Raw genomic sequence first — 16,338 nt, forward strand, 5'->3', positions numbered from 1 at the left:
TTCAAAATGCTATAACAACTGGCAGACAACCATCTTAAATCATCACAGAAAAGTCAGACATATGGCTAAGTATATTTAATATGCCTTAAAAATAAAAAGTGGATTTCCTCGCCAAGAAGATCCTCGGCAAGAATTTATGTAAAAATTATGTCTAGCTTTTAACCCTCCGAAAATTTCAGCAGAGATTTCCTGAGTACCTACACAGAGCAGAGATTATACAATACACAAAACAAGGATGCTTCCTACAAGGATGCTTCCTACAAGAAACACATATGCAGCAAAGAAGACAGTCAGGCAGATTTACAGTTACAAGGCACAGGTATGAAAAACACCCAGGACCCAGGAGGAAGGGAACCAACAGAATTAGTAACATAAATCATAAAGAGCAGGATCCCATGGCAAATAAACAGAATGCCTGAAGATATGTCATAGCATATTCTGATTTCTGGCTGGTAAATTTGGGAGAACACTTTTTTTTTTTTTTTTTAAATTTTTAGAAGTATCTCAGATGAGGTCACTAAGCATATAGTACTGTATCTAGCACCTGTCTAAAACAGGTACTTCCACACTAATCCCCCAAACACAAGGCCATGAGGGCTCTACACATATGTAACATGGGAATCCAAGGTAGCCAGGTAGAACCAGGCAGAGGTACACTTGAGTCTCGCTGTCAGTGACTAACTTGACCTCTGAAGATATACTTCTCATGGTTAGGAGGAGAATAAGGTCATACACCCAAGCAAACTCTCTAACCCGAGACTCAGAAAAGTTCATAGGTGTTATCATTACTAATCTACCATTCCTAACTCAGATTCCCAGTCTCTCTATGAAACGGTACCTCAGACCGTGCTTTCTCAACCTCAGCCTTAGTGATAGTTTTGATAAATTTCTTGTACATTGTAAATTGTTTAGTAACTTTCCTGACCTCTATTTAGGAGGTGCCAATACCACCCAATCCTTAATAGACATGAAAAAAAATGTTTTTACACACTGGCAAATTTCCCCAAAAAAGAGTAGGCGAAATTCTGCCCAGTTAAAAACTACTGCCTTAGGGGAACTCAGTGTGCTGGGTTTCTATTTTTCAATCAAAAATGATCATAGATGATCATTATTACTTATGAACCAAGAGAAGCACTGTTTAACATACATTCTCTCATGTTGTCCTCACAGCCACCATATTAATTCGCTTCTCTGATACTGTGATAAAACAGTGACCATAAACAACTTGCAGAGGAAAGGTTGTACTTGGCTTATAGGTTACACAGCCCATCGGCAAGAAAAGCCAAAGAATGGATCTGGAGGTGGTAACTAGTGGAGAATTACAAGCTGGCTTGCTCAGCTAATTTTCTTATACATCCAGGCCCACCCACCCAGGGATAACACTACCCAGAATGGGCCAGGCCCTCCCCCATCAATCAGTAATCAAGAAAATGCTCCACAGACAGGTCCACAAGTCAATCTGATGAAGACAATTTCTCAACTGACATTCCCTCATCCGTCTAGGTTTGTGTTAAGTTGTCATAAAGTAGCTATGACAGCCACACTATGACTCAGGTATTCAGTTTGTCAACTGAGAGCTGACATTCTGCCAATTAACTAGCCCATAGTTTCTCTGCTGGGAAGAGGAAGAGTCTGCACTTGCGTCCACACACACTGACTTCAAACCTATATAACTAACCACTAAACATCACTACCTCCCCAGACATTTTTAGTGTGGGAGTCCAGACTTGGACCAGAAAAATGAGGGAATCTTGGTGGTCACAATCTCAAGGATCACTAATGCTAGCACTGGTCTGCCTGGCACACCAATAAAGAATCTGCCATCCCTCCAAACTTTATCACAACCTGGGACCTCAGAACAATCATTAGGACCAATTCCTCACCCATGCATGTAGGCACAGACCTCCACCAAACACATGGAAAATCTACAAGCTTCCTTCCTATTTGTCTAAACCAATCCTGTAGTAAGAGCATCTGAATCATACAGAAAGGTGAAAGCTGTTTCTGGGCTTGAGAAGCACCCACGGAGAGCTATGTACCCAAATCTCCATCCCCCCGAAAATCTTTCTTCTCCCCGAAATGCTTTCAAATGGGGAACACTAATAGAAACCGACACTTTCTGAGCAATCACTTTGTGCAGGCCCAGAGCCATGTGGCTTACTCAGATTCCATCTTCTTCCTACATCAACCCTACAGAGTAAGCATCTTCATCATCTCCATTTTCAGAGGGTCCATCATAGCTCAGAGAGGTAAAGCATCATGCCCCCTAACACTCAACTTCTACATTAGCCAGACTGGGTCTAAAATCTTAATTACAGCACATCAATTAATTGCTATTCGTGGATTCGTCTACCAGCGGTTTGACAGTCCAGTTAATACTGCATATAGCAATAATTTTTGAAACATGGCTTTTCATCAGGATATAAGCAAGCGCCTTTTTAATTGCACCATTACACCACTGTCTATAAAGAGAACCGCAAGCCTTGCCTCCCAACAAACTAAAGGATTAGCCTTACTGCAGAAAAGGTAACTGTGGCCCATTAACAGCACACACAATCAACTCTGCTACACTAACAGTAGGCTTGATACCTCAGCAATGAGAATAGAACTGTCTTACATAACTCATTCTCCAAACACTAGAGATGGTTACAGAAAAGGTACATAGGCAGAGCCTGCAGGAAGAACCTCCCACTGACCACAGAAGGGCTGAAAATGCTCACAACCTTCCCGGATGCACTCAGCGCAAAGCTGCTGCCGAAGCCCAGAATTCCTCACTCAGCAATATGACTTATTTGAACACCTGGTTGGCACCTTGCCTCCATCTACTTGTGTTTCCGAGGACCACCTCCCAGATAAGCCGTTTACATTCAACTAGTCCCTGGGGAGCCTGAGATAGGAGGGTTGCCACCAGTTTGAGGCAACTAGACTGGTCACACAGTAATGTTCAGGCAAATCTGAGGAACAATAAAAGATTGTCTCAAAGAAAAAAAAATTAAAAAAGCTAATCTCAGATGTGCTCCTAGAAATTCAATTTAATACAGGCATGATGGTAGAGAGAAGTCAGGGTGGAAAACAGACTGAGGTCAATGACTTGGGGATGTCAATGATATCCGCAGGGTGGCTCCAGTGGACTCCAGTCTCCAGTTTAGGTCAACCACCTGGTGACCCTAAGGACTGCCACCACAAAAATCCAGCATTCAATTAGCCTTAAAGTCAAACCAGGATTGAAAATGCAAGTTAAGTATAACTTTATCTTTGACACCCTCAAGGAGATTCTAACGTATTCCATTCTCCTATGCTTGGTGGGAGACAAAGGACTAAACGTGTTTACTATAAAAACCCATAAGCCTGAGTCTACTGAAGCAGGCCACAACTGCTGTCTTCAAAAATATTTCTGGACCACACAGCTAACTCTATTCAGCTCCAGTCAGAGAGCGTGACTATTAAAAGTCACACAAAGCTTAATGCAGACCATCATGAATTACCTACATTCTCATCATTTGCAGAGACAACTGAGCTCCAGAGAAACATTCTCGTTCTAAACTTGACGGTAAACACCCAACAAATACACGATCAACTACTACACAGCACCCTTGGCACCAGGGAATCAGCATTAGTGAGGAACCAAACCACCCTGCACTCTTGGAACTTATAGTCTACAGGCATATTCCAGGGTGAAATAAAACACGGAAGGGAGACCACAGGATGTCATTGTCAGTGGGGTTGGTTTTAAATCATGTGTCAGAGAAAGCCTCACTGAGAGGGTGACATCTGAGAGAGGCTTCAGTTCATAAAGGAGCCAGTCTGTCATATGTGTGTGGCAACCTGCAGACTGGGCAGGGATAGAGAAGCAAAGGCAAGGGCTAGAACATAGAAGCCTTGAAGTTTCTCTATGAACTTTGCCCTTTACCTCTCACCTGGGGACTACAGGTGTGAGCATAAATAATGGCCTGCTCTACTATCTAACTACTGAACTATAAAAATAGATGATTACTATTTAATCATAAGATACACTATTTAAATACGTTTTCTAATTGTATTGCATGCCTCCAGAAAAGGTGAGATTCAGAACACACTAGACCTTTTCTAAGAGACCCAGACCATAAAGCAGAAGTCAACAGACAGGCCCAATCTTGACATCCATGGGCTTCACCTGGGGAAACAATGAAAAGAAACCACAAGAAACAAAACACGATGCAGATACCCATGGAGTACAGCATGACTCATGAGAGACTCGGCAAGGTTATCTTGCATATGAGTGGGCTACAGACAGACAACGATTCAGTAACCTACTTTTTAGGACATGAATGTCAGCCCTTAACAAATCTGACAGCCTTTATTCTCTGTGTATACAAAATTCAGCATATCCTGTTTCACATATATACACACTCAAGGAAAGGACCACTAACATCACAGGGTGGTGTTGTGCATTAAATAACCACTGTTTATAGAGCAACATCCTTCATGTAAACCCCTGTGGGAAGGAGATGTCAGAATGTTTTCTCTTATAAACCACTTAATTCCCCTTGGTGGATATCATCAATTCTGCTATCCGAGACGAGCGGGATACTGAATGCCAACAACTGCAGTGAGCCAACTGTACGCCATTGCCTCCTCATAAGGTCAAGTTAATCTACTTTAAATGGCACAGCCAATGCTAAAGGGTGGTCACAAGGAACAACACACAGCGTGGGCTGCCTGTCCTTACACTGGTTCCGTCCTACAAAGGCCATGAAGTATTCCTCAACATAGGCTAAAATTACGCCTCTGAGAAGGGTCTTTTGGCACCAAGAACAAAAATAGACTGATTTTGGAAGGTTTAAGTTAAAAACATATAAATAAACACAAGGCATAATTTAAGAGTGAGTGCTGCTGGTGAAGATAATTAAAAAGATTCTGTTCACAGAGACAAAGCTTCCATACGACAGAGCTAAGACATCATTCTCTGACACTGGCTCACACCAGAGCCCACATGACCTGAGCGGGAAAGCCCTGCCTGCTGAGCACCTGATTTTTACAGGTAAAGATGTGTTAAACTTCAGTTAGTAGAGTCAACAAGCAGAAATACTTGAATATAACTCATTAGGCTTTGACCATTGTTATAGCCCAAAACACATTAATTGACACTGGGAGTCGGCTAACTAGAAGAACTGGTAGTAAGAGAGTGGACGCAGTAAGACTCTAAATAAGAAAGGATGAACAGAGACAGAAAGAGAAAAAGACAGAAGCCACAGCTAGCCGGCCTAGTTACACACTTCTCTGAAATCATCACTGTGGGGCACACCTTTAATCCCAGCACTCAGGAGGCTGAGGCAGGCGGATCTCTGTGAGTTCCAGGGCAGCCTGGGCTACAGAGTGAGTTCCAGGCCAGCCTGGGCTACAGAGTGAGTTCCAGGCCAGCCTGGGCTACAGAGTGAGTTCCAGGCCAGCCAAGGCCGCACGTGAGATGCCATCTCAGAAAACAACTCCTCTCAGTGAGAAGAAACCGCGGAAAATGCCCGCCTGGGTAGAACAAATTTTAGTGAGTACCTAGTTAGTGCATGTCAGGTAGTGTTTTAGGTGCTGGGATTAAGGCAAATAGAGGTGAGCTTCTTGTCTTCACAGGAGAGGAGGAGGGCACAAAAAGAACCAGAACTTATAAAACCGTGGCAACACAGAAACAGACGCACTCGACTCAGGGTTACCATCCACACTTCCAGGGGTGTCTGATAATAGCTCCGACTGGACTAGGAAAACCTATGCCATGCACCTCTTCCCAATTCCAGTTCTGCGACAAGCCAAGGTCTTCCCACTCCCACCAAGATCTGAGGAAGAGGCTGGAAAGAAAGCCCAGCAGGGAAAGGAGCTTGCTGCTAAACCTGATGACCTGAGCTCGATCTCCAGGACCCACACACTGGAAGAAGCAAACGCCCTCCCTCAAGCTGTCCTCCACAAGTATACCATGGCACACTTGTGCATGCTACACACACACACACACACACACACACACACACACACACAAACACATTTATATACATATATATACACACACATACATACATACCAAATAATAAATAAACATAATAACAATATATTTTTTAAAAATCCTAAGAGAGAACACCAGGAGGAGGACATATAGAATGAACACAAGTCAATGAGAATCTCTTTGAAGTAACAATAAAAGCCAAGGGCCAGGAGAGATGCCAGGGCTGTGCTGAAAAGTTTGGTTCCCAGCACCTATTTCAATCAGGTGGATTATAACTCCAATGGGATCCAACACCTCTAGCCTCTGCAGACACCTGCACTCACATGGACATGCCCACACAGGACATATATGCATAATTTAAAATTTAAAAAGGAGTCAAAAGCCAGGCACAGTGGTGCACACATGTAACCCCAGCATACAGAAAGGTGAAGGCAGAGGACTTTCGTACAGCCTGGACTACACAGTGAGTTTAAAGGCAACAGAGCAACATAGTGAGATGTGGTCTGAAAAAAGCAAAGAGAAGGCTGGTGATATGGTTCTGGGGGTAAACAGATTCACTGCACAAGCCTGAAACCCTGAGCTTAATTCCAGAAAAGACATAAAGGTGAAGAGTGGGCCAGACTACACAGTTATCCTCTGCCAGTATGTAGCATATGTAGGCTATGGCATACACTTGTCCCCAGGTATGTATCACACACACACACACACACACACACACACACACACACACACTAAACAAAATAAAATTATAAAAGCAAAGAGAAAAAGGATTTTTAAAAAGGAGTTGATCTAGAAACCATCGTGGAGTAAGGAAGCAGATCAGACACTCACAGAAAAGGAAGAAACCAAGAAAGACGCGGCAGTACGATTTGAAAACGAAGGGAAACCGGTCACAGAATTATTTTCAGAGCTGATGCCATGTAATCCGACTCACGAACATTGAGCACACAACATCAAAACACACACACAAAAAGAAACCTGCACCAGAACTATATTCAACTCTATGGAGCCACAAAGCCCGCCCTGTGGTGAGAAAGGTTTGGTGCCAATGTTTGAATTTTAAATTGGGTCTTATTTATTGTCTCCTTCTCGCCTTAAGAAGAGAGTGGAAGGGCAAATTTCAGTTCCTGAGTAATTTGCAAAACCACAAATTCATCCACACACACACAAAAAAAAAAAATATGAAAAAGCATGCCCTATAATATACTCATTTGAGAAACTGCAATCAGACCATTTTAAACCTCAAATCTGAGTTATTCATGGCCCAGAACTTCACGAGAGCAATGGCTCTGAAGGGAGGCCGTGGCTCTGGAGCGAGGCCGTGGCTCAGGAGGGAGGCCGTGGCTCTGGAGGGAGGGCCCGTGGCTCAGGAGGGAGGCCGTTGGCTCTGGAGGGAGCGCCGTGGCTCTGGAGCGAGGCCGTGGCTCAAGGAGGGAGGCCGTGGCTCTGGAGGGAGGCCGTGGCTCAAGGAAGGGAGGTCCGTGGCTCGGAGGGAGGCCCGTGGCTCTGGAGGGAGGCCGTGGCTCAGGGAGGGAGGCCGTGGCTCAGGAGGGAGGCGTGGCTCAGGAGGGAGGGCCGTGGCTCTGGAGGGAGGCCGTGGCTCGGAGGGGCCGTGGCTCGGAGGGAGGCCGTGGCTTCAGAAGGGAGGCCCGTGGCTCAAGGAGGGAGGCCGTGGCTCAGGAGGGAGGCCGTGGCTCTGGAGGGAGGCCGTGGCTCAGGAGGGAGGCCGTGGCTCTGGAGGGAGGCCGTGGCTCAGGAGGGAGGCCGTGGCTCAGGAGGGAGGCCGTGGCTCTGGAGGGAAACATGCCCATTTACACCTGGCATTGAGAAATTTAGGCCCACAGAGAGTGACTGTGCAAGACCTGCCACACCTTGTTCCAGAACAGAAGGTCATCTGTCCATCTTCTCCACTTCCGGCCCTACCCTAGGCCAATACTTCACAAAACTCCTTCAAGGTCCCTGTGACCAAAGTTTCTGAGGCAGAAGCACTTTGGGAGGCAGAATTTACATTCCTGATTAGAACCCTGGTGAGCTAGGATCTGCTGGTTGGGGAACTTCAATTCCAGACCCAGTGACCCCAGAGTTAGGAGGAGAGGCTCTGGGAGGGCACTGGGCTAGGGCCCCCTCTACCTCTGCTATGTCAGGAGGGCTCTTAGCAAAGTTACCCAACCTCTCGGAACCCAAGTTTCCAAGACTTGAGTCAAGTTTAGAGGATTAAAGAAGAGAATGCCCACAAAGCACTAGGCTAGCCAACCTGACATACTCCTTCCATCTTCTTGGTTTACTCTGGTGCTAAGGTGTGAACCCAGGACTCACATGTACTAAACACACACTGACCTGGCAAATTCCAATGTGAGAACTTATCAAAAACTAGCTACCTCCTGTTCGACATTTCTGTAATGACTTTCTTTCCCTAAAACACTAGAATGATTAAAATTCAACATAGGCAAGATTAAAGACTGGCAAAGATAGACTGGAACAGTCACAGCAGTCAAATGTGCACCTAGAAGCAAAAGCAAATGGGGAAAATACATGCTAGAGAATAGTGTGCAGCTTAAAAAAAAAAAAAAAAAAAAAAGGAGCCACAGAAGAAGGTACACACAACATGAAACTTCCAAACCTCCTGGGTGAAAAAAGACACCATAGTCTATAATCAGTAGTGAATAGTCTAAATATAAATCTATAGTAAGAATGAGGAAACACCCTTTGTTTGGGAACAGATGAACTGGAAAGAAATGTGAAAGGAATTTTCAGGTAACGGAAATATTCTTTATCTTCATTTGAGTGATAGGAACGTGAAGGGGTGCATGTGCCAGCAGTCATGTGCCAAAATTCATCAGAGCAGACACTTGGAATCTGACCTAAACTTCTACAACATCTATACAAGTATCAAAACACCGCGGTGCTCTAGACCTGGCAGCCCACACTGCAGTCCCAGCACTCTGGACACTGACGGAGGACCATGCATTCCAGGCCGCCCTGGACTACCTGCCGGGGAAAAAATGTGTATAGATGCCTGTGTGTATCAGTTTAAAAGTTTATGTCGGTTTTTCTTAAAGATCTGGATTCTGCTATAGGTGAATAATATGCACACAGACCCAACTAACATATGTACATTTATAATATTTTTTAGGCATGTTATGACCAACAATTGCACTCTACACTTACAGTGAAGAAACTCCAGCCTAGCGGGTCCATTTAGTCTGGTTCCCAATGTGCTCCCATTCCATATGCCACCATTTGCTATGGATGATTCTGGCTCTCAAGTCTCTCCCGAGAACTGCCATGTAACAGTAAGAGTACAGTCTTCTCACACAAGACTGACATTTCCACACAGACAGTACCCAGAGGGACTGTGTCCCTGTGAGGGGCTAACTGCAAATGGAAACACCCTAAAAATATCATGTCTTCCCATAGACCAACTTAGTCTACCTGATACGATGAAGACACGGTAACAAAGAAAGTCAGATACAATATGCCCTATACTGTAAATCACTTTGGAAACAGGAAAGGAAGAAGGTTAAAATGGTTCCTAGGGCCTTCTTCACTGTAACGTCAACATTGGACAAGTAACTGTCCCCGTGTAGTTATCACACGCAACAGTATTCATCATGTAGCGGATTCCAAGCCACCCCTAGCCCACTAAAAGGATGTTCAGAAGCATCAACCCACTCTCTCCCTTGTGAACATTTCTGTTGGCAAAAGAAAGGCCTAAGGGAGGGAACTGACACTTGGAGGCACTGCAGTAACTGTCCAATCCACAGGCGTCTTTCCCCAACTGCACAACCAACACACACACACACACACACACACACACACACACACACACACGAATACACATACACACACACATACACACACGCACAGTGGAAGGACTCAGCTTCAGGCAGCTTTTTGCCCACAAGTCTCAGGACCCATTAATCACCCCCCAGACACCCTACTGGATGAGAAATCTTTCTGCCAAGTGGCCCTGAACTCAAACCTAACGCTGCTCCATAAATGTCTAACCTAGTATTTTCTCAATGGCTCTACCGAGTCATAATCACCCAGGGAACGGGCATTAAATCCCTAACTAGGATAGCCTGCTCAAATCCAACACTCTTCCAACACTGACAGCTCGCTTCTGAGCACTTCACTGTGAACCAGCACCATTCTGCACACTCTCTGCTATGAATTTTATGAGACACTCGTAAGGACATACTCATCAGACAAGGCCAAGCCGCGAGATAAAGACATCCCACGGTTAGGTGTCAGCCCCTGGCTCCCAACACCACTGACAGGCCTGGCTCCGAGGCTACCCCCACACACACTGCACACATCCTGCACCCCTCCACGAGACTTGCTGCTGAGAGGAGCCGTTCAGCCCAGCCTTTCCTTTGACACGTTTCCTTCAGCTGCTGCCATCCTGACAGGAACATATGGCAACTTTTCACCACATCCAACTCTGCCACCTCCTCGGGTGCCTTCATCTGGGAGAACCTGCGTCACAGCACTCGGGTGCAGGAGGGATCCCTTTAAGCACGGCAGTCATTCTGCGATGGCCAGAGAGAGGATCAGACCTCCGCTCACACCAAACTGAGAGTGATTAGCCAACCACCGCCATGAGCCATTAAATGCGTCGCTCAGGAAACCATTCCCGTAATACCTACTTCTAGGGGAGGAATTTGCTTCCCCCTACCCTAGAACTGAATCCCTAGAGGTCATCCCCCAAAGTCCCTCCTCCTCCTTGCTTAAGGTTTAACAGAAAAGGCTCATAAACTTTTAGTAGTCGTGTGACCTTGGGCAAGTCACTTACTTAAGGTCAGTCCCTGCTAACTTATTATAATACAGGACTTACAAAACAAGTCGATCGTATAGCACTGATGTGAATCAGAATGAGATAATGCAATTAAACCACTTTACAGAGAGGCTCTCACATAGTACACTGACAATGAATTGTTACCATCAACAATCATCCTCAATAAGGACGACGGTGCAGGAGGAGGAGGCGGCTGGATAAACTTGGACTAGATTCGCGCCAAGAGCGAAACACCCCTTCCCCCACTGTATGTCTCCACAAGGAGGAGACACAGACGTCACCCCGCTGTGGGGTGAATGCAGCCTCCTCGGGCGGCCGGATTAAGAATCTCCAGGGGGTCATAACGCAGCCCACCTGGAGGGGCTGCAGGGTGAAGGCAATTTCGTGATGGAAGAGGTCCAATCAGCCACAAATAGACCCTACCCTTCCACGACCCACTCTCCAGTTCTGGGAACCTAAGCAGTGCCAAGAGCACGCCACCAGCTCCGAGAGCTTAGCCACCGCATAAGAGACAGGGGGGAGCGTCCACCTTTGCCCTGCCTCAGTCTCCTAGCTGCTTCAAGGTGCAGATGAGGCTGCGCAGCTCTAACTAGGTGGCTGCGACGAGAAGTTGGCAAACCCGGCCTGGGAAGCATCTCCACTTTCCAGCGCAACCTCAGCCCCTGCCCGCCACGCAGGTGGTCGCCAGCCCACAACCTCACAACTTTGCATGCCTCTGGCCCGGGCCTCAACTTTGGCTCTCGGCACTCGGAGCAAACGGCGCCCCCTCAGGCCTCCCCTCTTTTTCTGGGTGCGTCCCCCCCCCAACAAGGCACGCCCCGTCTTACCTTGTCTGACGGCTCTGAAGGTGACGGCCTCCTTGCAACTGTCGATGACTCCCAGCACGTCATAGCGGGGCAAGCCGGACACCCGGACCCCCTGCACCTCCAACAGCAGCTCACCTTCGGCCAGCTTCGGGCCCTCGCCGCAGCCGGGAAGCGCAGCCACCTCGGCTGCCGCCACCGCCCCCACGTACAGAAACTCCCCGTGCTCCGCGCCCCCCAGCACCGTCACTCCCAGCTCGCCCTGGGGTCCCCGCTTCACGGTGCACTCGTGGACGCGGCCAGTCCAGTGGTTCTTCTTCTGGATCACTTTCGACATGATGAGTTTCAGCCCCTCTTCGAAAGGAAAAAGAAAAAAAAAAATCAAATAACTGCTAAAACGAGAGACAGGTGCCCCCACAGCACGAGCCCCCGGCGCGGCGGGCTCACGGGACAAGCATCTCTCCGAGCGCGGGAGCGAGCCACTCGATCCTCCTCGTCCGACTCACTCGCGCTCTCAAGCCATCATAAAACAAACTTTCCGGGCTCCGTCGAGAGCCCTGCACGGGCGCCCGCGAGCTTTGTTTGCATTCCGGTGCCTCCGGGTCCGCGTTCCGGCGCCGATCGCGCTCCCGGGACCAGAGTCCACTCCGGCGCCGCCCGGGCCCGCTCTCCGCTCCGCAGCTTTTCTCCACACGCGCCGCGCCTGCTCCGCGCCGGCCGGCCGCTCCTCAGCGCGAGGGAAAGCCCTTTCTAAGCTAGTTGCCGGGAGCCCTGGAGACGCGGCGGCGCGGGGCGGGGGTGAGGGGACGCGAGGGAAGTGGCCGCGGCCCCTTTAAGCAGATACAAAGGCTCGGCTTGTTTTGTTACAGTTCATTCTACTCCGCTCGGCGGAGCGCGGCGGCCGGCTGGAAGGGAGACGCGCGCGCATGCGCCCGGTGGCCGCCCGCGGGCAGGCCCGCCCCACTCCTCCTCCTGGAAGGGAGAGATTCCAACGCGCCTCCCGCGGGGTCCTAAGGCCGACCCGCCATTGACGCCGACTTGCTCCTCTCCCTGCACGCCTAGAATTCCTCCTTTCCCAGTGTTGTCCGCCCTGCCGGACCCTTTAGGGGAACACGTGTGCGTACCCCACTCCAGCTGTCTAACTTTTGGAACACAGAGAATCCGGCTTTGGTGTTTGCAAATCGGTTCAAACAGGTGGGGGCTGGGAGACCAATTCAGTCCCCGGCTCACTCTCGTGCCTTGCCAGCCGAGTTTCCCTTGTCGCCCTCGGCCGGTGCCTGGCCACGCCATCGCTCACGCGGCTCCGCTGCCTCCCGCCTCATTCTCGCGCCTGCTCCCCGCCCAGGGGTTCAAGTCCACACGCGGAGCCTGGCTCTTCTTGTCTCTGTGACCCTTAGGACCCGAACCAGCAAGTCCCACACACACCTCTGCATCCCTGTCTGTGCCCATCAAACGCGCCTTAATTCCACCCTTAAACTTTGGGGCCAACTTTTTAGGACAAGGAGAAAACTGCCGGCAAGCGAGAAAAGCCAAAGGCTAGCGTGGCCTTCAGCCTAAAAGATCTCGCTAGCCTCTCATTGTCCTCCCAGCAAAGGGGCAGCGGCCAGCCTTCTTTGGCTTCTGGAGGAGCCGAGAGACCTAAGGACTGCTTGTGGGGAGTGAAGATCACCGCAGGGTGCGTGCGGGTCCTGCACCCGCGTAAGCGAGGCGGGGAATGGGGGACGGGGACCATCTGGGAATTCGCCGCCCTGAGGCGGGGTGCGGTGAGCTGGGCACTGGCAAGGTTGGGACAGAAAGAACAGCCTCCAAAAGCCAAGAGGCCGCCGCAGTAGTGGCCCAAGCAGTTTCTTTTACCTGTTAGTGATTTCCAACAAGTTGCTCTTTGGTCATAGAGTTGAGAATTCACTAGATAAAGGGAGGTAAATTAGAGCTAGTTCAGATTCCTCAAGCATCTTCGGAATGACATTCAGTAAACTGACCTCTCAGAGCTTCCACTTCGCAATCCAATGCTGGAGGAATACAGCAACACACACACACACACACACACACACACACACACACACACACACACACTTGTGAGGAATAATGCATGGGCACTGGAAACTTGCAAAGTAAATAATTGTATAGTGGCATCTAATACTTCAGCCTGAGAGTTGGGGTTGGGAGATCCGAGTCCTTACTGCTTTGGGTTGGAGGGTGGAGATAATCTGTCTCTCTAGAACTTTCAAAATATAAGCATGTATTTAAGCCCTTAAAGCCTTGTTTCTAGAGTGCTAGTCTAAGTTAATAAAAATAAAAGTCTGGTGTTTCACGTCTCTAATCCCGGCACTTGGGAGGCTGACGCAAGGGGGATCAAGAATTCAAGGCAAGCCTTAGCTATATAGCAAATTCTAGGACAGCCTGGACTCCACAGGACCCTGTCTTTTAAAAAAGTGTGTGTCGGGGGCGGGTATATTAATAGTGAGAGGAATTTCATGTGCAGCCTCTGAGGGATTTTGTGTTTAGTGTTTTGTTTCGTTGTTGGGGTTTTTGTTGTTGTTGTTGTTGTTGTTGTTGTTGTTTTAAGTGGTGATGGTGGTGTTTGGGGACTTATTTTGTCTTGTTTTGTTGTTGGGTTTTTTGTTGTTGTTGTTGCTGTTGTTGTTTTAAGTGGTGATGGTGGTGTTTGGGGGCTTGTTTTGTTGTTCTTTTAACTCTTTCCTGATAGTACTAATAATAATAATATAAAATGAAGTTTTTAAATTAAAAGTCCCACATCTTTAAATTTTTTAACATTTTAAAAGTTCAAGAGCTCTTAACAAATCCAGTTTCTTAACTGCAAAGTTAAATCTTCCCTGTAAAATCAGATCATTACAAATGAATACATCTCATTGTTTCTTTACTGTTTTGTGTTGGACCATGTCTATAACTATCTTTTGCCTGGAATAAGATGGATTGAACACCTATTTTTTTTCTGTTTTTTGAGACTAGGTCAACTCATTCTGCAGCCCAGGAAGGCTTCAAACTCTTCACTCTCCTTCCTGCACCTCTTGAGGACTGGATCACAGAAGGATGCATCAGGCCTGGACAACATCTGGACTTTGAAGGATTCCCTTAAGTGGTGTTGCTATGCAATACTAAAGGCCACAAATTTAGCATCTTAATCCCTATGTATTTTTTTTTCACAGTCCCTTTGGGAGAATAAACATATGACCAAATTGTCTGGAGTATGCACTCCAGGATGGCAAGGAACTCAGATATTTTGGGTTCCGGGCATACTCCCAGTCAAGAATACTGGATTCCTAGTGCTTAATGAGTTCTCAAGTGTGTGTCAAATGAATACTTTCTGCCAAGTATACATTTTTAAATATACTGTTTGAGATGTATTTCAAATTCACTGATAGACTTGACCTTGTGGTTTTTTTTTTTCTTATCACTTCCTGTTAAGACCTATTTGCCAAAAATACCCTTACCCACATAGAATGAGTGGTTTCCTCACTTCCTGACTTCACTCTCCTCCCCACCTGGAGCATTCCAAGGGATCTATCTACATGAGGCTTATGATTCCTCCCAGGGCAACTGAAAAGGCAGATGACTTGGAATTTAGACCAGTTCCCTTTTTCTGTTTTGTCTGGGTGGGTTTGTCTGGTTTTTGAGTCTTACTATTTAGCTCTGGCTAACCTGAAACTTACTGTTTAGACCAGGCTAGCCTCAAACTGCCGTAATTCCACAAGCCTCTGCCTCACATGTGCTGGAATTATAGTTGTGCACCACCACACATGGTTGGGTTTTGTTTGTTTATTTGTTTTTGTTTGGAGTTTTCAGCTTGAGGGTTTTATTTTGAGACAGTCTCATGTAGCCAAGGCTAGTCTTGGTCTATATAGCCAAGGATTGCCTAGAACTCCTGATTGTCCTTGCCCCTGCCTCTCAGGTGCTAGGAATACAAATGTGTCAGCTGACTAACCATACCTGACTAACATACATACATATATAACATACAAACGTACATCTTTAATTTTGTTTTTCATGTATGGGCATTTTGCCTGAATGTATGTATGTCTGTGTACCCCTTGAATGCCTGGTGCCTACGGAGACCAGAAGAGGGCATCAGATCTCGTGGAAATGGAGGTACAGACAGTATGAGCTGCCCTGTGGGTGCTGGGAATCAAACCCTGACCCTTTGGGTGAGCAGGCAGGGTTCTTAATTGCTAAGACAGACAGACAGCTAGATTTTCAGTGCTGGATTTCGAATACCAGGTGTTGTATATGCTTGGAAAACATTCTACCACCAGCCTACACCCCCAGCCAACACCTAAGGATGTAAGTGTGGAATGACCCGGAAGAAGACCTGAGAGCTCTGAAGGCAGTATGGTGGATATACAAGAAAAAGTGTGGTCCTTCTGAGCAGTCAGGGTTAGAAATTTCCAGGTACTGAGTTTGGCATGAGCCTTCTGACCCTTTTCATCCACTCTGTTTCACATGCTCTTGTCCCCATACCCACTGTGGAAGCAACTTCAGGGCAGAAATTACATCTCTGACATCCAACCTTTGAATTCTCCTTCCCAAACGTATCTCACGGTGGATGTACTGGTGCCTTAGCTAGGGTTTCTAAAGCTGTGATAAAACACCATTGCCATAACCTGCGTGGGGAGGAAAGGGTTGATTTCAGTTTACAACTCTCAAGTCACATTCCATTGCTGATGGAAGTCAGAGCCAGTAAGCAGCATTCCTGCATGGCTTCTGCATCAGCTCCTGCCTCGAGGTTCCTGCTTACTGGCTTGCTCTTTATGACT

General features: G+C 47.4%; 1 protein-coding gene across 15 annotated transcripts in view; it reads right to left on the bottom strand.

Moving 5' to 3' along the window:
* The window catches only part of Magi1 (membrane associated guanylate kinase, WW and PDZ domain containing 1), a 629,136-nt gene extending 616,650 nt beyond the window's left edge, over nt 1-12,486 (bottom strand). For 5 of the 15 annotated variants that reach the window (XM_036181542.1, XM_036181537.1, XM_036181541.1 and 2 more), the window contains exon 1: nt 11,591-12,456. In XM_036181542.1, the coding sequence (XP_036037435.1) occupies nt 11,591-11,903 (313 nt within the window). In that variant the 5' untranslated portion in view covers nt 11,904-12,456. Of the gene's footprint in view, nt 1-11,590 lie in introns of all 15 variants that reach the window. The other 10 variants (XM_036181538.1, XM_036181534.1, XM_036181536.1 and 7 more) reach the window with 5 other exon arrangements.
* Nucleotides 12,487-16,338: the final 3,852 nt, after the last annotated feature.

The sequence above is a fragment of the Onychomys torridus genome, chromosome 3, assembly GCF_903995425.1.
Source record: "Onychomys torridus chromosome 3, mOncTor1.1, whole genome shotgun sequence".
NCBI lineage: Eukaryota > Metazoa > Chordata > Mammalia > Rodentia > Cricetidae > Onychomys > Onychomys torridus.